The sequence below is a fragment of the Pelodiscus sinensis genome, chromosome 2, assembly GCF_049634645.1.
Source record: "Pelodiscus sinensis isolate JC-2024 chromosome 2, ASM4963464v1, whole genome shotgun sequence".
Taxonomy (NCBI): domain Eukaryota; kingdom Metazoa; phylum Chordata; order Testudines; family Trionychidae; genus Pelodiscus; species Pelodiscus sinensis.
In genome coordinates this window covers 89769298-89793293 of record NC_134712.1, presented here as the reverse complement: position 1 = coordinate 89793293, position 23996 = coordinate 89769298, and the positions used below count along the sequence as shown (strand labels likewise).

General features: G+C 40.2%; 1 protein-coding gene and 1 long non-coding RNA gene across 7 annotated transcripts in view; one reads left to right on the top strand and one right to left on the bottom strand.

Moving 5' to 3' along the window:
- Window positions 1-23996, top strand: part of LOC106731765 (uncharacterized) — a 74730-nt gene that overhangs the window by 1814 nt on the left and 48920 nt on the right. For all 5 annotated transcript variants that reach the window (XR_012901567.1, XR_012901568.1, XR_012901565.1 and 2 more), the window contains exons 2-4: window positions 3062-3212; window positions 4493-4597; window positions 9450-9551. This is a non-coding gene — a long non-coding RNA (uncharacterized LOC106731765). The remainder of the gene's footprint in view (window positions 1-3061; window positions 3213-4492; window positions 4598-9449; window positions 9552-23996) is intronic.
- CDH7 (cadherin 7) overlaps window positions 1-23996 on the bottom strand; it is a 116694-nt gene that overhangs the window by 50768 nt on the left and 41930 nt on the right. For both annotated transcript variants that reach the window (XM_006119917.3, XM_075921028.1), the window contains exon 3: window positions 4487-4781. In XM_006119917.3, the coding sequence (XP_006119979.2) occupies window positions 4487-4781 (295 nt within the window). The remainder of the gene's footprint in view (window positions 1-4486; window positions 4782-23996) is intronic.

Genomic DNA, 23996 nt, shown 5'->3' with positions numbered 1-23996 from the left:
TGGATCTTGCCACAATTTTTTAGGACTTAGTAGCTTACATCTTGGACCTCTGTAATGAGGCTACACCCTAAACTTATTCAGAAAATGCGGCTAGTGCAGAATGAGGTAATATGTATACTTTTTTTGTGAAAGGAACAAATATTAATCTACATATAGGGTACATCTAAACTACATGGCTCCGTCGACGGAGCCATGTAGATTTGTTGTTTTGGCAAAGGCAAAAGAAGCCGCGATTTAAATGATTACGGCTTCATTTACATTTACATGGCTGCCACGCTGAGCCGACAAACAGCTGATTAGCTGTTTGTCCACTCAGCGCGCTAGTCTGGACGCTCCCCTGCCGACATCAAAGCCCTTTGTCGGCAGCCCCGGTAAACCTCATCCCACAAGGAATAACGGGGCTGCCGACAAAGGGCTTTGATGTCGGCAGGGGAGTGTCCAGACTTGAGCGCTGAGCGGACAAACAGCTGATCAGCTGTTTTGTCGGCTCAGCGCGGCAGCCATGTAAATGTAAATGAAGCTGCGATCATTTAAATTGCGGCTTCATTTGCCTTTGCCTATAATCCTAATCTCCATGGCTCCATCGACGGAGCCATGTAGTCTAGACACAGCCATATATACACATATATATATATATATAGAGAGAGAGAGAGAGAGAGAGAGAGAGCAGCTACTCCCTTATTTAAAAAGTTGAGGGATAGCTGCAGTATATTGAGAGAAAGCAACCCTTGGCTTTAGAACTCATTCCCATTTTGATTCCACAGAGCTCAGATATGGTGTCATCTAGGACATGCTGCAAAAGGTAGCCTATTGTCCAAAATGATTTTTGTTGGTAAAAGGCTGCCTGAGGTTAACTGGTTGTTCCAAAGGAGGTTATTTGGGACCGGATGTTTGTAGATTTTTTTAAGCTGTAAATATCTTGAGAAGAGTGGTGGTGCTTGGGGAGCAGGGCTGTTAAATGAGGCTGTACAGGGAATACTGGGGAGAAGATTGTTTAAACAAAAGCTGTTTTTAGTGATTGGCTATGCTTGATAAACGTCTGTTTAAAAAAAAAAGCAAGCCCCTTCAGACTTGACCAGAGGACACGGTAACTGATTAAAACAAATAATTATAGTAAATTATCATACAATAAAATCCCAAATGATCATATATGTAACAGGACACACATAAGTTTCTTTTATGTGGCAATGGGGAGAATTTCTTATAAGTGAAAAATTGGCATAGTAAAGAAACAGAAGTAAGGTAGGCGTACAAATCTTAATTTTCAGTCTCGTTGCTTTAGAAGCACAGAGCACCAGATTTTCAAGTGTTCTGCACCTCCACTTTTTACGGAGCCTACGTGACAACTTTTGCACACTAAGCCCTTTTGAAATTCCAGCCTACATCATTAGATCAATTCAAAAAGAATTTTATTTTTTGTTTAAAATAAAACATTCTATCACATTTTAAATAAATTAAATACATTATTTCTCATAACTCTATCTATAATTTAACATTTTTAATAATTTCTGACATTTCCATATGCCGGGGTGGCCAGACTTGGCCTTGTGAGACTCAAGCAGCTGTTTCACAGTTAAAGTTTCACAGTTAAAGACTTGCAGAGCCTCCCTGGACCCCCTTTCTCCACCTACCAGACTTGTGGGGTGATCTTGGGATCTCTACCTTGCAACAGCGTTATGTGAGGATGGGGCTTCTCAAGGCTGGCCCACAACATTTTGGCACCTGAGGTGGGGAGCTCAAATGCCCCCATGCCCCCTCACTTGGGCAAAAACTTTGAAAGATCTCAATTCTGTCTTCTTCCTGTTCTACTCCTCTCATGTCACTGTAGAGAGAATACATATGCACGAGCAACAGACACAATTTTCTACACTCTGGATCCTAGTGGCGCCCCCCCATAGTCTGGCACCTGAGGTGGCTGCCTCAGTTCGTCTCATGGAAAGGACAGCCCTGGGGCTTCTGCTTATCGGAGTAAGGAGTATTGGACTTTTGCCCTGCAAGGAGCACTTGCCAGGTCTTCGCACTTCAGCAGGATTGTTTTTAAAGCCCCAAGACCCTGCAGATGCGGGGAGGACTCTATCAGGCACACCCCAGATCCTAAACTTTTGAAGATTGTGGTTATGCAGCTTGGAGGGTCAGTAAGTTTGGCCACCCCTGGTATAGGCCCTACTTTGGGGGCTTCTTTATTTCCATGGAGAAATTTGTAAGCCACCAATATGTTCTCCTGCCCAATATTTTCATGAAAGGACCAATCCAAACTCCACTGGAGGAAAAATTCTGTTTGGCTTCAGTGGTCCTCAGACAGGGTCCTAATATTTCTGTGAAATGTAATATTAAATTTTCATGTTTGCATAACAATCCTATTTTAAAGTGAAGTGTTATAAAACTGTAAGAACTATATTTCATTTTGGTTTAATTTAATTTTACTTTATAAACCTGTGATCTTTTTTTTCATTCAGTTTCATATTCAATTAAGAAATACTAGTCATGCATATAAGTTTAGACAAAATAGGGAAGAGATACTTTGTTTCCCCTTAATATTGCATGAATGCTGTATATGTTTAATTATAAATTATGTAATATGAATAAACGATGCATCAATGTGACTGTGTAAGATAAATGCCACACAAGGGCTTCATGCTACTAAATCCTTAATCCAATATGAATGCAGTATTCAGCATTATGACAATGCAAACTCAGAAGATGTTTAAAATGTATTATTCTAGGAATCTCAAAGGAGGTGCAATTCAGTCCTATGCAGAGGTCAGCAGAAAGCCTACGCATCACTCAAGTCCCACTTAAACTCTATTTTGAGGATTTAAGTAGGCGTTAAATGGTATATATGCTTTGTGCTGATCCCCTGCTTTGGGGAGAATTTCACCCAGTCATTTATATTGATGAAGCAGAAAAGGAATATGTGAAATTAACTCCTATTAAACAACAGTGTACATTCTCTACCATATATAATGATACTAGTATGGGCTTCCTATCGAATTTCAAAAAAGTCAGGTACACAATCCAGCTTTAAATGCACACGCCAAAAGATTCTTTTTATGTTTTTTAGGGGGGAAAAAGTCTTCACTGGATCCATCGTGACTTAACAATATAAATCAATGTGAAAAAAGGCAGAAATTGCACCAGGAAGGAAGATAGTTCTTCAGGATGTGAGATGAAGAAGTTAGACACTTTAAAAACCTACTTCCTACTGCACTCAGGTAAATTTATTTGAGCTAATACTTTAAGAATGGCATATAATTAGTAAAAAGGTGACTGAAAATAGTGAAGCTGCAGTAAAAATAGCTTAACCCTGAGAGAGTAGCCCTGGTCTACACTAGGGAGTTATTTCAAAATAACTCCCCTTATTTCAAAATAACAAGGCGTCCACATAATGGGCTGGTTATTTTGAAATAATAACTCCTGCTTTCCATGAGGTATAATGCAAATTTTGCAATAGTTATTTCAAAATAGTGGTAATGTGGACACTCCAGTGCTAGGGTTGCCAGATGTCTGATTTTGAACCGGACAGTCCAGTATTTCAGCTTTCTGTTCGTGAAACAAATTGAAAAAAATATAAATGAGAAAATATAAATGTCCGGTATTTTCTAAATAAGATGTAATGTAGAGTGTGATGTAATGTCAAGTGTGTCTGGTATTTTTGTTGATACTATCTGTCAAACCTAGCAGGTGCTACTATTTTGAAATAACTCCTCCCAACAGTAATTCAGACAAATTACTCCCCAGTGCTTCCTGGGGCTCTAATTGCATCCACATTAAGGGAGCCTGCCTCGGACTAATTTCGAGGCTGGTGTAAATCAGCGTAACTCCACTGAAGCCAATAAAGCATTGCCTATTGACATTTGTAGAGATGTCGGACCTTTAAAATGACTAGATTATGTATGTAGATATGTTTTACACCTGTGTGTATTCCAAGATAATCCCTGAGTTTGTTACAAGGCTACACTTCCATTCAATTTCAAAACTCTTTTAAGTTGGGCCAATTTCTGCTTTTCGTTCCAAGTGAATGTTCTTGCATGGCAGAATGTGACCATTACAAATGAAGTGCAAACCAATATAAGTAACACATAACAAACACTTTATGTACTAACTGGTTTTTTAAGGAATATGTTCATAATGGAGTTGATGTATACAGAAAGAGGGTATTATCACCTCTCCGTGCCACACTATAAGTACCAAACTCTCTGTTCATAATAAGAATTATAAAACAAAATTTCTGGGCACTGAAATGAGAACTACACTGTAAAATGCCCATCTAAATCCCTAAATAGCTAATTTTAATTTTTCTATCTTTTTGAAGAGCAAATATTTTGTTGAATTTTACTTTCCAGTCAAGCCCGCAAACAGTCAATTGTTGCAGGTGGCTCATAGATAATTGAATAGGTTGGTGTGATATTGTAAAAAAGTAATGAATTTTTTAAAATGGTAGTAAAAACAGATTTCCCAAGACATGAACAATATATACTCTACTTACCCACAGGAGACATCTCAGGAACTCCAGCAGTGTAAGGGCCATCCAGAAATTTTGGTTCATTGTCATTGATGTCCTGAATCTTAATGACGAACTCCGACTCTGGTTCCACAGGTTTGTTAGTCAGCCTATCTAGTGCTTGTGCTCGGAGCGTGTAGTAGGCCTGCTCTTCCCGATCCAGCCTCTTTGTAGCATGAATATCCCCTGTGTTCTCATCAATAATGAAAATGGAACTTGCCCCTTCACCTGACAAGATGTATTTGATGGAGCCATCTCCTTTATCAACATCAGAGTGAAGCTGGTGAAAAATTGATGAGAACTGAGATTAACTTACAAGAGAGTCAGTGATATGAAGATATGTAAAAATTATTCTTATGTCACACAGCAGTACATTAAATTGTATTGTTCTTGGAAAGATAAACTGAATGTTTATTGTGTGTGGCACGTGAAATACTATTAGAATCTGTCAGCTTGCTCTTGTGAGCAAGACAATTTCTTTCCTTTCTCTATGCAGAAATTTTTTCAAAAGTATTTTATGTCATTTCAAAACAGTAGTAGCCTTGTGCTGTATTTCTCTTCTATCATGCTATCTGTTCTTAAATAGGTATAACCTTTTGCTAGCTTTCAACCCCCTGTTCTACAGTATGTTTGTTATTTTGTAGCAAAGTTACTATCAACTACCTCTTAATAATCGTTTCTTCCCTTTTGGATACTTCCATTTTCCCAGTGTTCTCTGTATAACATAAACTGGGAAAATCAGAATAGATTTGAGAATCAAGGAGTTTTGCTTTGCTACTAACACATCGCTTGGGCTTGAACCAGTCACTTCACTTCTCTGACTCAATTTCCTCTCAAGAAAATGAGGAGAACTCTTACCAGCCTGCAAAAACTTGTGCTAGTGCTCAAAATGATAATTTCATTGAGACCAAAATGAAGTTCACAAAATTACATTCAAAACTAGACTGGCATGATTTTGCAGAATTATTTTTAACTGAAAAGTTTTTCTGTTAAAAGCATTTCCACAAAAGAGCGTCTAGATTGGCATGGATGCTTTTGCGCAAAAAGTCCTTTTGCGCAAAAGCCTCCGTGCCCAATCTAGACGCGCTTTTGCGCAAGAAAGCTCCGATGGCCATTTTAGCCATCAGGCTTTCTTGCGCAAAAAATTAAGGTGCCTGTCTACACTGGCCCTCTTGCGCAAGTATTCTTGCGCAAGAGGGCTTATCCCTGAGCGGGAGCGTCAAAGTATTTGCGCAAGAAGCACTGAATTCTTACATTAGAACGTCAGTGCTCTTGCGCAAATTCAAGTGGCCAGTGTAGGCAGCTGGCAAGTTTTTGTGCAAAAGCGTCTACTTTTGCAGAAAATCTTGCCAGTCTAGATGCACTCGGGATGTTCGCATATAGTAAATGACTAACTGTTAGTGTTTACATTAGCATAAAATACTAACTGATAAACCGGGTTTATTGGTTAATCCTATCAACTACACACACTCCCCTCCTTAATGCCTCTGTATCAGTCCAGACCATGCCAGCAATCTTTAACTCTACCACAGTTTCTTTACCTCTTTTGTGCCCTCAGACACCCATTTTCATATTCCAGCATTTACAATGTTTTCAACTACTCATTAGCACAATAGCAGTGGGTAATCAACTAAGAAAATAAAACATCCCCAACTCTCTCCCTCCTTAATAAAGCCTCAATCAATTTAAAAAAACTCACCATTTCAGTAGGGAACAAGTAAAAAACTTAGCACCTGCTGTTTTGTTAAAAGACGAGAATGACAAAGATGTTCAAACTGTTTGCTTCTTTTATCCTCTTTGAATATCTTTCACCCCATATCAAATGCATGTTCAGCCTGTTTGCACTTTACCCTCATCATTATCATTCTTTCCATCACTAATATTTTTTTTCCTCATCTGGGAGTATCACTAGTATTGTAATCACTGCCAGAATTCATGGGCAGAAAATTGCTATCTGAGTAATACAATTGCAAAAGGCCTGTGTCATTCCAGTGGTGAAAAATCTGAGATGAGTTTTGAGTTTTTCAAATGGATAAAGAGCTACCTATTACTTATACTTTACCTAGCTTATATCCTTGGACTATCTACAATTTATGCAGTTGCAGTATGGCTCCTTCTACCAATGTTAATAGATGGACTGGAGTCTGATTACTGATACCCCATGGTCTGAAAGAGTGACCAGCAATGTTCTCTGATACTAGAGAATTCAGGCTGTGGGTGAGCTACACTCACTACACATTTTGTTTTATTGAAATTACAGAATATTTTGTACTACTAAACCTTTAAAAGCGGTGCCTCATGCACTCCTTACTTATGTAACCCTAGGGAAAACCCTGTATCACCACAGATGGATGTGTTATGTTCTTAATTTATAAGAATACCCTAAGGAATTTGTTTAAACACTTTCTTTCAAGTATTTTAGTACCAGCAGGAGAAAAATGAAAGTTCCATGTAATAAACAATGTAAAAATTTCAACTGCACTCAAAGGATCCAGATTAATATTAGCGGGAGAAAGTACACATCAGCCTTGCTTTAGGTCTAACTCACTGGCTATGTCTACACTGGCATGATTTTCCAGAAATGCTTTTAACGGAAAAGTTTTCCGTTAAAAGCATTTTTGGAAAAGAGCATCTAGATTGGCATGGACGCTTTTCCACAGAAGCACTTTTTGTGGAAAAGCGTCCGTGCCAATCTAGACGCGCTTTTGCGCAAAAAAAGCCCCGATCGCCATTTTAGCCATCGGGGCTTTTTTTGTGCAAAACAGTACTGTGCTGTCTACACTGGCCCTCTTGCATAAATGATTTGCACAAGAGGGCTTTTGCCCGAACGAGAGCAACACAGTATTTCCGCAAGAACACTGACGATCTTACATGAGATCGTCAGTGTTCTTGCGGAAATTCAAGCGGCCAGTGTAGACAGCTGGCAAGTTTTTCCCAAAAGCAGATGATTTTGTGGAAAAACTTGCCAGTCTAGACAAAGCCACCTTGTATATTGCCACATTAATAGTCAATGGCAGAGAGATTTAGACCCAGGAGTTCCGGGTTTTACTTCTCTCTCTGCCATTGACTATTAATGTGGCTGTGGACTAGTCATATTGTCAGTTATTCAGTTTCCCTATCCAAAAGGAGAATAATGACATTTACCCATACCAAAGTCTAAGGCCTAACAAAAATCAGCAAAGTACTTTGAGAGCATTGGGAGGACTAAATATTTGGCTTTGTAAGTGATTTGGGTTGATCCCAGGGGATTGATATGGAGAAGGAGATGGAGAACTTGGCAAAACTCTTTGCCAGCTGTTTCCGAAGGAAACCCTACTCTGGAATTATGTATGGAGAGCTACAGAGAATTTCTGCAATTCAGACTGGATGTCAGGTAGACTAGTCTTGCTCTCTGTCTCCAACAGGCCTTTGACTCCCTTTGCAATTTCTCACACAGAAATCCAAAAGAGATCTAGCATAGAAACCTAAAAGAGGGTCCAGGCAGTAGCAGTGCAAATGAATTATAATTTTAGCAGAGAAGGGATCCAGTTGAGTAACATGAATTAATCATATCTCTGCTGAGGGGGTGGTCCCAAGGATCCAAAGGGTTTGGAAGTTTTGCCCACTCGCATTCTGAAGTTCTCCTATTGTATCGCCTTTTAAGCACACTTTGTAGGAAATCCATTGACCTTCACTTCAGAGAGCTGTCTTAAACAACCAGCCACTGATTTCTTTGCAAGAGGCCATAATTAAGTGGGAATGGTCTTCATTACTTTCTCTAAGCACAAGTATTTCTGATCTCTTCATTTCATGAAGAGACTACATGCCTCAAACCAATCCCTGCTGCCTCCACTCAAGTTTACCTTTTGTCAATCCCTCATATTAGCTAGCTCCCATAACCCCACACCTGGGGATCTAGCCCAAGTTCCGTCTTCTGAGATTTATTGAATGGGCCCAGATGCCTCTCAGCTGAGCCCCAAAAACCTCTGTTAGGTTTTGAAGGTTCTATGGTTTAATATTCCCTAGCACGCATTGTGCAGAAGAGCTCGAGAGCTAAAAGCGAAGTCATCAGGCTCTAAAAAAAAATACACAGAATTCAACCTCAACAGGAGGAAAATGTTGCCATAACCCTAAAAAGATCCTGGGGTCATGTTAGCCTGCTGGAAATGAGTTCTCCAGCAGTTTGGTCATTATTTAAACTACACACACTTTTTAGGCCCGTGTATCACTAATGACAATTATTTTTCACTGTGGGCTTGACACTGCAAGTTGATAAAAGATCTTATCTTTCACTGAAATCAACAGGAATAAAGGCCACCTAGCACTTCACAGGATCAAGCCCCTCTCTCCCCACCCCTCCCCCCCAAAAAACCCTTCCAAATATTCTTATATGCCTTTGTGTGAACAAGCTCTTTAGATAATGAACAGCAAAGACACTACTTCAGTAACAAAATAATAAACTATATCCTCAGTTACACCGATGGGTGCTGCTGAACCTGCAGGACTAAAGCTTAGGGTATAGTCTGGCCTGCTGCATTTCTATTTATTTAGTTCAGACAACCGTTCTTCTGCCATTCAGAAATGATTCATCCATATCTTTCAGACTCACTTACACTAAATCTCTCTTTTAGCCATCTTGTAGCTTGCAATTGATATGCTCAATAATAACATCATTTTGCATTACTTAGCAATATAGTTTGCTGTTGTAGCATCTCCTACTGAGCTAGAAATCTATTTCCATTAATAACTATGGATACCTGTGTGCTAGAGTCCTTTTGTCTGACCAGCAAGGCTCTCTCTCATTTCTGGAGGCATAGTTTGCTATTTCCCTGAGTTTAGAATCCCTCAAAACAGATGGAATGCTAATCTTCTTGTCTTCCTCTTTTTAGCATTAAATACTTTTTAAATCTATATCTGAAGCTGTTCCTCATGGTGACAGGATTGTTAATGGCTATTGTTTCATTTCAAGGTCCAGAGATGCAAAGCCTGAGGCTTGGTAGAAAACACAGAGACAGAAAGAACAGGAGGAGCTGGCAGGCTTTCCACCACCAACAGGATCACAAAGGCTGTGGTGAGAAACAGGGAGAGAAAAAGATTATGAGAAGTTGAAGTATTCAGAGATTTAGTAATATTGGTAAAACTCTATAACTCTGTGGATATTTACTTTATAACCACCAATATCCACACCCGCAGTTGGAATGGATATCTGTGCTCATTTTTGCAGGTACAGATAAAAAAAATTGTATCCATACAGAGCTCTAGATGTTAGGCCTTAAATCAGCTATAGAGAGATACTTATTCTCAGTACAACTGAGAAAATTTCTTGAGGAAGAATCATCAAATTTCACTCCTTTCCCATCCCACTATGAAAAAGCATGAGAAAAGGATGGGGGACAAAGGAGAACTGATTTGTCTTCCATAAATCTCTGTGCTGTGCAGATGACACAAATTCACCTGCTCATCTGTCTCAACACTAGAATTGAGCAGAGATGATGGGGGATAGGAAGATAAGTATTGGGGGAGGTAATAAAGAAAGACAAAATGGTGGAACTCTCTGTCTTGGCTCTATAATTTTGGACTCTTAGGGTATGTCTAGACTATATGCGTCGGCCAACAGAGGCATGTAAAATAGGCTACCCGACGTAGTCAATGAAGCCGGGATTTAAATATCCCGGTTTCATTAAAATAAAAATGGCCACCGCGCTGTGCTGGCTCAGCTGATCGTTGGCACAGCACATGAGTCAAGATGCGAATCAGTCGACAAGGGAAGCCTTTGTCAACTGTTCCCTTATGCCTCGTGAAACAAGGTTTACAGGAGCGCTCGACGAAGGCTTCCCTTGTCGACTGATCCGCATCTTGACTCGCGCGTTGTGCCGATGATCAGCTGCACTGGCACAGCATGGCAGCCATTTTTATTTTAATGAAGCCGGGGATATTTAAATCCCGGCTTCATTGACTACGTCAGGTAGCCTTTTTTACATGCCTCTGTCGGCAGACGCATGTAGTCTAGACATACCCTTAATGTTTTCATAGAATACTAGAACTTGAAGGGACCTCGAGAGATCAAGAAGTCCAGTCCCCTGCCCTCACGGCAGGACCAAGCACCATCTAGATCATCCCTTACATGTCTATCCAACCTGCTCATAAATATCTCCAATGATGGAGACTCCACAACCTCCCTAGGAAATTTATTCCAGTGTTTAACCATCTTGACAGTTAGGAAGTTTTTCCTAATGTCCAACCTAAACCTCTCTTGCTGCAGTTGAAGCCCATTGCTTCTCGTCCTATCATCTGAAGCCAAGGGAACAATTTTTCTCCCTCCGGCTTGTAACACCTTTTTAGATACTTGGAAACTGCTATTATGTCCCCTCTCAATTTTCTTTCAGTCTTCCCTCATAGCTCATGTCTTCTAGACCTTTAATAATTTTTGTTGATTCTCTTCTCTTTTACATTTAGGATATGTCTGCACTAGCCTCCTAGTTCGAACTAGGGAGGTTAATGATGGCGACCGAAATTGCAAATGAAGCACGGGATTTAAATATCCCGCACTTCATTAGCATGTTCCCGGGTGATCGCCATTTTGGAAACTGACTAGCCCGGAATAACTGCTCGTGTCTACACGCAGCAGAGAAGTGCGATTCTGAGATAAACCTCTGAGTTCGAATTAACAGTTAAACCTCGTGGAATAACTGTGGTTTATTGGAATGAGGTTAAACTATTAATTCAAACTAAGGGGTTTATCTCGGAATTGCGCTTCTCTGCCACGTGTAGATGCGGGCAGTTATTCCAGGCTAGTCAGTTTCCAAAATGGCGATCACCTGGGAACATGCTAATGAAGTGCAGGATATTTAAATCCTGCGCTTCATTTGCAATTTCAGTCGCCATCATTACCCTCCCTAGTTCAAACTAGGGGGCTAGTGTAGACATACCCTAAATGTAAAAGAGAAGAGAATCAACAAAAATTATTAAAGGTCTAGAAGACATGAGCTATGAGGGAAGACTGAAAGAAAATTGAGAGAGGACATAATAGCAGTTTCCAAGGCAAAAGTTTTGAGTTCTCTGGTAGCAACCTTCTCTCCATTCTTCACACACACTCATCTCACCAGACAGACTGGAATTAGCTTGTGGAGTGAAGGGGACACACTCAGAACTATCTACTGCCATTCTACTGGCAAATCTGAGAATGAGGTTGGGAGGGAATGCACAGCCACATGCTGTAGATGAAACTAAAAGTCACTTTTAAAATATTAAATTGTCCAAAGATGAAATTAAAATTATCTTAGCAAAGACTGTATTTGCTTCCTTCTCTCCCCCATATCTCCCACCCCTGATCTTGTTTTTTGCAATGGTCACAAAACAACAATGCTGCTTCGTACATTTGTAAAAAAATAGGATTTATTCTTGTATTTTATTGTAACTGCGTAAGCTTGCCATATATTTCATATTATCATTTGTACTGGCACTTTGGGTTGTGTTTGTTAATTTAAAATTTTCTACACTTTCCTATAAAATATATACTTTTATAATAGTGATAGAAATGTAGCCATGTTAGTCTGGTGTAGCTGAAACAAAATACAGGACTATGTAGCATTTTAAAGACTAACAAGATGGCTTATTAGATGATGAGCTTTTGTGGGCCAGACCCACTTCCTCAGATCAAATAGTGGAAGAAAATTGTCACAACCATATATACCAAAGGACACAGTTAAAAAAATGAACACATATGAAAAGGACAAATCAAATTTCAGAACAGAAAGGGGATGGGGTGGGGAAGGTAAATGTCTGTGAGCTAATGATATTAGAGATGATAATTTGGGAAGCTATCTTTGTAATGGGTAATGAACTGTTTATTCATGCTAAAATTCGACACTTTACACCTGAGTCTGACACTGTTGCAAAAAAAGCAAATATGATTCTAGGTTGTATCAACAGGTGTGTTGTAAGCAAAACTTGTGAAGTCATTCTGCCGCTCTACTCTGCACTAGTTAGGCCTCAGCTGGAGTACTGTGTCCAGTTCTGGGCGCCACATTTCAAGAAAGATGTGGAGAAATTGGAAAGGGTACAGAGAAGAGCGACAAGAATGATTAAAGGTTTAGAGAACATGACCTATGAAGCCAGGCTTCATGAACTGGGCTTGTTTAGTTTGAAAAAAAGAAGATTAAGGGGGGACATGATAGCGGTTTTCAAATATCTAAAAGGGTGTCACAAGGAGGAAGGAGAAAATTTGTTCCTCTTGGTTTCTGAGGACAGGACAAGGAGTAATGGGCTTAAAGTGAAGCAGGGGAGGTTTAGATTGGACATTAGGAAAAAATTCCTAACTGTCAGGGTGGTCAAATATTGGAATAAATTGCCAAGGGAGGTGGTGGAATCTCCCTCTCTGGAGATATTTAAGAACAGGTTAGATAGACATCTGTCAGGGATGGTGTAGACGGAGCTTGGTCCTGCCTTGAGGGCGGGGGGCTGGACTCGATGACCTCTTGAGGTCCCTTCCAGTCCTATTATTCTATGAAAGGATCTAGTTATCTTACCCATTACAAAGATAGCTTCCCCAAATATCACCTCTAATATCATTAGCTCACAGACATTTACCTCCCCCCATCCCCCTTCTGTTCTGAAATTTGATTTGTCCTTTTCATATGTGTTCATTTTTTTAACTGTGTCCTTTGGTATATATGGTTGTGACAATTTTCTTCCACTATTTGATCTGAGGAAGTGGGTCTGGCCCACGAAAGCTCATCATCTAATAAACCATCTTGTTAGTCTTTAAAGTTCTACATAGTCCTGTACTTTTATAATGTTTGTTATATGGGAGGGTTAAGTGACTGACTGAGTGAACTGGAAAAATCTCCACCCTGAGTAAAAGTTTAAATCTGAAATGAAATATGGTCTATGTAATGCTAGTGTCAAAGTTAAATTTGATTTGGAGACTTGTCATGTTCCTGCTACAATGAGGGTGCTCTCTCTTTTTGCCTCTCACCCACATATTGACCTTACAGTTCCCAAAATGAGTTCTTGAATACTGAACACTTTTGAAAATCTAACCATATCGCATCATTTGCCATTTTTCCTTATCACAAAGTCATGAGAAATAGAAATAGATAATTGTAATACACATAACTGACATCAGCAAAGGCTTGTAATTCACATCATTCACCTCTCACCCAGGAGCTAGCCACAGTTCTTCTCAGATGATAATGATTTTCTTTTAGCAATCTGCTCCCAAAGAACACTGCGGAACAACTCCTGGAGGGCAAATGTTTCCTTCTTTATTTTCTTTATTTTATGTTACATTGCTGTACAATGCTAGGATAAAAAGGGGAAAACACGATTCTACGTTCTCTTTTTTAGAATAAGAACCAATATAGAGAAGGGACAAAAGAAAAGAGAAAAGCATCAAATATAAATGGATGTATAAAAATAAGTATACTCTTAATGAGGGTATGTTAAGGAAAAAAACCTATTTCAAATAATATACTTTTGAAAGGTTTAGCTTTTGTCTTGGTTCACAAGGCTATGCCATCAATGCTTGAATGGAACCAATGTAGATAATTATGCTACAAGGGCACATACTAGCCATGTGTATTTGGCTCTGTTGCTATGGGATCTTTCTATTGTCATGTAAGAGCAGAGACTGCATAGAAGTAGCGGAAGAAGAACAACAGTAAACACACATTCACTATGGGCAACACAAAAGGAAACACCATAGCATCTGTTGGACACTGCTCTGAAGATACATGAGGAACAGGTGCCAATTGGAGTATATGTGGAAAAAGAGACTAGTATTGGCTTTGCAATGCACAGGCATGATCAGAAATCCAGAGATAATAGAGAACATAGACACATGGGTCAGGAAGTGGGGCAGTATGATACGAGGAGAAAAGAAGTCAGGGAAAAAAGAATAGAGTAGACAGGATACGGCCAACCATATATGGGGAGAGTGAGAGAAAAGCAAATGTCGACAAGAAGGGATAGGCACACCAAACATGGAGGTCAGACGGGCAACAGAAAAAGGAGGAGAGGCACTGGGGCAGCAAATGTCAAGAGGAAAAATAAAAGGAGAGATAGAAAGTGAAAAGGAATGGAAGGGGAAAAAAAAGTACAATGGAGATGGCAAAAGAGAAAATAAGCCAAAAATAAATGTCAATCTCATTTTCTGTTGCTGGACAAACATCATGTAACTGCACATGTTTGTTGTAAGTACCCTTGCTTACAAAGAAATTATGTCTCAAAGGAAAAAAATTGTGTATTAAGAGTTAAATCATATATTAAGAGGTGCAATGAAGGATGCAATACATTTTATAAGGTTGAGAATCAGCAGAATCAGGTGCAACAGAAAAAAAGGAAAAATACAAGTAAGCACACATGCACAGATCAAGGTAAAGAATAAGACCTTTTTTTTTCTTCAAAATTTAGTCACGGGTTCAGCTTCTCAGCTATTCCAGAGTTCTGAGCAGCACAACTAAGTGGTAAAATGGAAGGAAATATGGCTTCCAGCAACTTTTGTGCTTCACTAACTTCCAAGTCTGCCATGGGTCACTGCAGCCCCTGGAGTAACTTAGAGTAGTGCTGTTCTAAATTCTGCCAGTTTTGAGAGGACTTTTAAGGGCCTCTGTGCTTGCTGATGATTTCTGCATCATATCCTGCCCCTGAAGTCCTTCTGATATAATGGGCAGTCAGAGAGAATGGCATAGGGATGGCTGTGCCTACTCCAGCCAACTGACTTTGCTTTTGCAATGCTGTATGACTGAAATAAGACCATTTATATAATTAATATTGCCACTCTTAGACAATTGCAACAAATCTTGAACAATGCATGTCATGTAAGGTATCAGTGGTAAATTATGATTTGCTGACTATGATTATCCTGTTTCTTATGCATGTGTCATTTTTGTATCTCAAGTTATGAATAGTGACCCTATAAATCTGTATTTCAAATGTTTTTGTTCTTGAGAGAATAGCCACAAGGTAATTTACATACAGTTTCACTAGCACATTGTAGATTAACTATTCAAGCTGATGGCTCTTTAAATAACATTTAAATCTCACAACAGGCCATAGCAGAGGCTTGTCCCTACCTGCTCACCCTTCCTGTTGATCCTTTGGCCAAAATATGTGTAATGGCTGCATCTATGAGTCATCAAAACATGCAAGGGCATGTCACTTACTCATATGACCAGGAACTCCATCTTCTAATTTCCCCCAAACTAAGCAGAACTTCCACATGGAATAAAAGTAAAAAAGACCCTGGAAGCATCTCCATTTTGCCTCTTTCCTGCTATGATCTCTGGACTATGTATTTCAACTAAAAAGAGCATATTTACTATGGACAGAGGACTTTCCAAACTTTTGCAAGTTACCACAAATTTTACAAGATAGCAGTGTATAATATCACTGCTACACACCTGATCCAAGACTTTTGCAATAATTATATGTATATGACTTCCTTAACAAATGTAATTCTCCTTTCTTTTCTTTCCTCTTATAAATAAATCCCTAGGCCATGTCTATACTATGCAGAAGATCAATCCTGCCATGACTGATCTTCTGGGGTTCAATTTAGAGGGTCTAGTGAAGACCTTCAAAATCAAACTCAGAGGGCACAACCGTTGGTGCCAGTACTCCTGCTCCTCATGAGGAATAAAGGAAACTGATGGGAGTGTTTATTACATTGGCCTCCTACTGTGTGGATGGTGCAGAAATGCAAATTAAGATGCATTGACTCCTACTACGTAATTAAGTTGTGTATCTTAATTTGACCTTTTTGTCTAGTGTAGACCAGGTCTTAGATTTTGCAATACTACAATATAATATTAAAGGATTGGCAATAGTATAGATGATTGAGTAATCTGAGTTAAAAATTGACCTGGCCATGTGGCTGGCTTCTAGGGATTAAAGGATCCTTTATGCTATTAAATTGGTTATTGATAACCACTCATCATTTGGACTCTCTGAAATCCAGGGTTCATTTTGGCCGATTTCATGGTTATGGGTTTTTTAAAATCCCAAGATTTCATTATTTTGGCTATTTAAATCTGAAGTGTCATGGTGTTGTAATTGTAGAGGTCCTAACCAAAAAAGGAGTGGAGGGGTCACAAGGTTATTGTTGGGAGATGGATTGCAGTACTGTTACCCTTACTTCTGTGCTCCTGCTGGTGGCAGGTCTGCCTTCAGGGCTGGGCAACTGGAAAGTAGTCGCTGCTAGCTGAGATCCCAGCTAACAATGCAGAGCTGCAACCAACAGCACTGCAGAAATAAGGATGGTATGGGATGCTATTGCAATGCATACTTTTGAGATGCTGCCTGCAAAGCTGAACCTTCAGTGAATTGCCACCACTCTCCAGCCTTCTAACTCCAAAGGCAGCAGCACAGAAGTAAGGGTGGCAATACTGCGGCCCCCCTAAAAAAACCTGGCAACCCCCCTGCAATTCCCTTTTGGGTCAGGACCTCCAATCTGAGAAATACAATGTGTAGAGCAAAAGCATACAGAAGATCAGATTTAATGTGGGGAGACCACATTTCATGGTCTGTGGCATGTTTTTCATGGCAGTAAATTTGGTAGGGTTCTACCCATCTAGAGTCCTCTGGATGGTAAAACAAGGGCTGGAATGCCTAAGGAAACTGCATTTTAGACTTACTGTTAACCAGTGTGGTGAGACAGACTTTTACTTTTGTTAATGGCTTGGTATATCTCATGATAGAATAACCACTGGTTCGGGAGTGATACTGCCTTATTTCTCAGCAGTTTGTCCTGAATCTGATATTCTCAGCTGTGACCCAGTGTGATACTAACACTGGATGATTATTTACTCATCCTGTTAGGGAAGCATTATAGCCCTTTTATGGTGCTAGAGCTATAGCTGAGAATAGGTGCTGCATCAGAGAGATAAAAAATAAGAACTTTATTCCTTTCCTCACAAGAAATACAGCTGCTATTTCAAGGCCAAATTTTGAACAGACAAGAAGACTCATCTGTCCTCTCACTCCTACAGGCAGGCCTTCTGATGAGGGAACAAAAGAGGCACTTGCCCCCAGGCCTGGCAATGCTAAAGGGCCCAAGGCTCCCAGCTACCGCTGTTGCTACTTCGGCAGCGGTCAGAGCCCTTGGCCCTTTAGACTTGCTGTGAGAGCACAGTGTACTGTGCTCTACAACCCCATGCTGCACAGTCTGGACAGCTCTGAGGGCTGGTGAGGAAGGGTGGGGTAATGGGTCATCCAGGCAGTACTTGTAGTTGGCTACTCTAGACATGCCCCTTCTGCTTGAGGCTCCACTCCTTCTGGGGGCACAAAGTCATCCCTCCCCAACCTCACCCAGGGGCCCAGTGATCCTGTCTGTTCTGCTGCCTACAGGTCAAGGGTTGAAACATTTTGATGGGACAATTTGGTGATGCATGCACTACAAAAGCCATGAAACACCAATACTGTAAATAAGGAAGTCTTCACCTTCCCACACTGCCAAGCCTCCAACTTCCACAAGCATTACAAATTTCTTTTAAAAAGACTTCCCCTTTTTATTAATAGTACTAGTACTCTCAATCTTTAAGTAGCCAAAGAACTTCTAGGAAGCACCAAACCTGTCATCCCTTTCCAGCTGGTATTATACGGTGCTAATATCACATATATTTTTAAACACCCTGGGACCCATCTCAACACTAACATAAAGAAATGTTGATGCAAAGACATCTGTATTAGTTGATAGATTATTATTCAATCATAATCCACTGAAGAAGTACCAATATTTTTAAACCTACTCCTCAAAAAAATTCAGTTACAGGCAGTCCCCGACTTACGCGGATCCGACTTATGTCGGATCTGCACTTATGAACGGGGCTTTCTCGCCCCAGAGGTCGAGGTGGCGGATTGCTACCTGCGAGCTCCGGGGCGAGAAAGCCCCGTTTGTAAGCTGCTCCGGTGCCCCTGGTCTGCTGGAGACCGTCTCCAGCAGACCAGGGGCACCCGGCGGGGTCCCGCGCCTCTGAGGCTTTTGCCGCTGCGGCTCTGCTCCCCGTGTCCCTGGTCTGCTGGGGAGGGGCGCAGCTAGTGTGCCCCCCCCAGCAGACCAGGCTTTTGTTTTGGACCCTGGGGAAGAGCAGCTGGGGCGCTGCCGATTGGTCCTGCAGCGCCGCTCTGGGCACTACTGGACCAACCCGGCAGCACCCCAGCTGCTCTGCCCCAGGTCCTGATTCAGCCGCTGCTGGTCAGTTTCAGCAGCGGCTGAGTCAGGATGCCTGGGGCAGAGCAGATGGGGTGCTGCTGGGTTGGTCGAGTAGCACCGAGGAGCGGCGCTACTGGAGCAACCCAGCAGCACCCCAGCTGCTCTGCCCCAGGCGTCCCCAAGTCAGCTTCTGCTGAAACTGACCAGCGCTGACTACAGGAAGCCCGAGGCAGAGTTGCTCTGCCCCGGGCTTCCTGGAATCAGCTGCTGATCAGTTTCAGCAGCAGCTGACTTGGGATGCCTGGGGTTCTTAAGTTGATTCTGTACGCCAGTTCCGACTTACATACAGATTCAACTTAAGAACAAACCTACAGTCCCTATCTTGTACGTAACCCGGGGACTGCCTGTATAATCTAAATACACCCTCAAGGCTTCTAAATGAAAGACCAAGTTCAGATGACAGAGAACCCCTAGGAATATGAGGTACTGTCATTTAAAGACTGTGATTGAATAATTAATAAGAAAATACAGAACACTGGATGTGATAAGGGCAGCCAACTCACACACATTCAGTAACATGTACACAATTTTTTCCTCTCAAGCAATGTCACTCAACTAAATATATACATAATATGTAATGTCACATATCCAGAGATATAAATCTCCTTGTTGGATCCTCTCCATTCTCTACATCTGCAGAGGCTGCAATCCAAAACCTCTGCTTTCCCCCATTCCCATTTTAATAAGAGCACTGCGACTGCAAGGAAATGTGCAACAAGCCCATTAAGATTAACTCAGTTAAAGGAAGAGCACAGAAGCAGTTGCTCTTGTAGATGGAGCTGAGTGGCATATGTAGTCCATGAGTGTTCTTGAGGAGTTTTAATGGGCCATCATCATGATACCGACTGGTCATTTGACATTCATGCTTTTAAATGAGAGTTTGGCAGCTCTGAGTGGGAAAAAACATTTGGATATGGTACATCTTCACATACTAATGGCAAAATATTTAATTTGAAAAAGCAATGATTCTGTACTATGGCATTGACAACAACCCATAGGCAATATCACATTTATATAATGGAAAATAGGGCAAGTAAGAAGGAAAAACTGTGTGGTCACATACAAAACCAAAGTTTGCCCTCTTTTATACACATGCAACACCAGTGAAGTAAATCAGTTTGTAAGTTAGAACAGGGGAAATAATTTGCATTGAGCACTACACTGGATACATTTAGCCTTTTTCTCCTGTTCAGAAATTGCCTTCATACTGCAATGGATACAAATCTGGTTGCTATTCCATTTTTTTCTAGAAATATCTCATGCATTGATAAGACTATTTTTACTGTGGATATTCCTTCACATACTCAGACTACTATTCAATATTCAAACTCTGTATTTCACCAGATAAGAAATGATACCATATAACTTCTCTCTGACCTAAACACTATAAACTACTGCTGTTTCTAATCCACACCCATTCCATTTTGTGATCAAACAAATCTCAGTGATTCACCCTTGCTCAGATAAGTGCTTATGAAAATAAATAGTGTAAGAATATGCCTGAAGTAAAATTCTACTTAAAGGCTGATAGATAATTATCCTCATTAGCTGAAGGTGGCAAATTTGGACCTTTCAATCTACTTTTGAGGTCAAGATAGAGCCACAGTTCTCTTCCGGAATTCCACAGGTTTTATCACATGCTCCATGTCTAGCCACAGTCCACCATGATTTCAGATATTATTTACTTAGCCCGTGTATTAACTAGTCCAGTGCCTTACTTTATTTTGTTGCCAGGAAGCACGGAAACTATAAAACAAAAGCCAAGTATTCTCTATTTCAGCTTTGCAATCCAACTGTGTAAAACTGCACTCTCCCTATATTCCACATGTACAGCTCCTATAAAAATGAATGGGCATTAGGAATGCTGTGTAACAAATGAACACTACAGACCACAATCCTACAAGGTGTTCCATGTAAAAGGATCCCTGTATTTGTACAGAGCCTACTGACTTCATTAGGTCAGCACACTTGGAGCAGCTTCTGAGATTACAATTTTAGTGTGCAGCCAGAGGTATCAAGTGTATTTGACAGAGTTAATTTATTGCCCCAAATTACTTCCCCAAAATATGTAAAATAAATCCCATTTCCCACCTCTATTCCTAAAGCTGGAAACCATCCACAAGTACTAGCTAACATAATGTAAATGGAGACTACATTTGAAAGAGCAAACTCTTCCAGAAATTTTATGATTTTATTGCATCTGTTTTTATGGAGTTTGAAGAATATTAGAGGAAAAGTGTGATTTTTTTTCCTTTTCCTTTTATTAATTATTTAATGTCAAATTTGTTTTTGACATTACAAGATTCTGTTCTGTACTTCAGGCAGAGAGGGAGAGGGAGTCTATTACACAAAAGTACAATTCTTCAAAATTATTACTTCTTCTCTTCCCCTGACTAGGGATGCTAAAATGAGATTAATCAACTAACCAAAGAGTCGATTGGTTTTCCATCGACTATTCAATTAGTGATAAGGGGATGTTTTCGCTTTGAAATGTAGCAAGAACCTGCCTGACTCTTGCTACAGTTCAAAGGTAGAAGTGCTGTACATCATTCCGCCTTTGAAATGTATATTTTGAAGACTGAAATGCCATGTGGAGTTCAGGGCCACTGGGGGAACCTTAGTCCCCCACTGACCCCAGACTCCATGAAGCATTTCTGCTTTGAAATTTACAAGAGCCTAGTGGGAACTCTTGTATATTTCAAAGGGGGAACGTTGTTGCTGCGCTCCTGCCCCCTTCCACAGAGCTGGAGGGAACTGGCTTTTAAGCTGGCTTCTCCTAGCACTCCCTCTTCTCCCCTCCTTGCTGCCTCTTTCTGATAGAGGCAGCAAGTAGGGGGTGGGGAGTGACTACTTGACTAGTCACTTACATCTCTACGCCTGAGCATTGCTTTGGTGGATACATACAAGAGAAATTTTTTTAAAAAAGCAGACCTAACCATACAAAAGCTATTTCTGCCACAGTATTTATTCTGTTAGTAAGCCATAATATTTGAAACATGAATAAAATACTTAGAAATTAGGGGCATGTAAAAAAGTATATTTTTCCATCAACATTTTTGGAGCATTTAAACAAAAAAAATCAGAAATAGATACAATAGTGCTATGTGTTTACAGATTATACAACCATATTCTATAAACTCTATCAGCGATGGGCAACCTGGGCTAGTGAGTAGGTCACATGAGTGGCCCTCCTTCATGTCAAAGGGCCACACAATTGTTTCAAAGACTATTTTAAGATTTGCTAACTGCACTTGCTTACCTAGAATTTGCAGGATGTGTCAACTGAACCGTAGCAGCGCTTTGATTGGATGCAGAGGGAGTGTACAGCTCTTACAGGAAATGTGCGCAATTAGACTGCACCTTACTTCACATGCCCTTGCTTTACATACATGTCACTTTAGTAATACTAGTAGAGAAAAAAACCTACACAGATGACAACCAGCAGAATCTGGCAATCCTGCATATGGACGATGGTAAATAAAATATGTGGTGGGCCACACATAGAATCCTTATGGGCTACAGGTTGCCCACTCTGCTCTATATGGTTTTTTTGTTCAAATTTTTTATCTACAGGTTAGATAAATTATTATTTTTCCATTTGAATTATCCAAAATAGCTTGCAGCACTACATGGTTGATAATGATTTTCTCATAGGAACCTGCTCTTGAAGAACATTAATCCATTAATACCAAGAAATAGATTCTTGGAGGGTACATAGGATTGTTTTTGTTTGTTTATTTTTAATGTTGCATTCATTTACTAATATTTCCTTTGTTGTTGTAAGTTTAATCTAACCAAAAAATCTCTCGTAATATTTTAGTGCACATCAATAGATCTGGGAAGTGATGAAACAGGATGGGTGAAATGGTAGTGAGAGAAAATGTAAAGCAGTCAAAGTAATTACTGTGACTAATTGTCTCTGTAGAAGTCTATAAAGTACTAGACTGCAGCACTATGTTTGATCTGATCATTTTAATGATGAAAGATTTATAATGCAGAATGAGTGCAATAAACTGGGTCCAAATCCACTCTAACCTTTAATTCCCTGAAAACAGTTAAAGACTAGTTAAATAAAATCTATGAAACTATTAAAGTGAAATAACATTATCATTGCTTGCCTCTCTCCTTGTACTTTCAACCCCACTGATAGCACACATGTATCAAGACATCTTGCTCAGTTCTGGCTGTTTTGCTCAAAAGACAAGATCCTATAATTCTTACATAGCATCATACAATTGTAATGGGTGATCTGAGCTGAACAATGAATAGGTACCTGCCTTGACATGTCTACAATCATTTACAGGCAGACCAGTATTGTATAGTATAAGAAAACTTATGGTTATATTTAGAATGTTCGACAGACTATTAAATGACCTTTACCCAGGAATTGCTAAAGACATTTGCTCACTTTTATTTATACGAGTATCCCCACTAAATTCAATGGGACTACTCACAGATTTAACATTAAGCATGAGATTAAGTGCTTTTCTGAATCAGGGCCTTAACGATTGGCTACTTCATGCTTATGGGGTACATAAATGAACAAAAAGCAAGCAGTTGAGTATGGGCAAAGAAATGTTTTACAGTAAAAGGTAGAGGCAGTGAAGCATGGGTAGAGGGCTTTAGCACGGGAAAATTATTTTACAAAAAAGGGAGCAAATGAAAATCTATACCATGCCACAACCATCCCATTCCTACTAGCACATAACATGATTTTAGTGAACTTCACAATTTTATTAGGCCCTGGCATTGTGTTTTAGTGCCAGTGCTGGGTGAAATTTATTTTAAAAAAAATACCAGCAACATTCACTGCTGTTTATATATACATACAGGGCTTGACAAACGGCGGCAAAAGCCGCTTGCCAGCCCCACACTGAGCATGTGAAAGAGCCGCATTGCGTATGCACGCACCGCCAGTAAATGGAGAGCCGGGCTGGAATCTACTCGCCCATGGCGAGTAGATTACATAGTTTTTTGAGTCCTGTATACATATATATTGGTAGGATAAAATGTCTTGTGGATAAGAGAGAAGTGGTGGGCGTGGTATACCTAAATTTAGTAAGGCATTTCCTATGCTCTCACATGATCTTCTTATCAACAAACTAGGCAAATATAACTTAGATGGGGCTACTATAAGGTGGGTGCATAACTGGCTAGATAACCGTTCTCAGAGAGTAGTTATTAATGGTTCACAATCCTGCTGGAAGGGCATAACAAGAGGAGTTCCACTTGGGTCTGTTTTGGCACCCGGCAGCCCTGAAAGATTGGGGACCAATGGTCTAGATGGTACTGGGTCCTGCCATG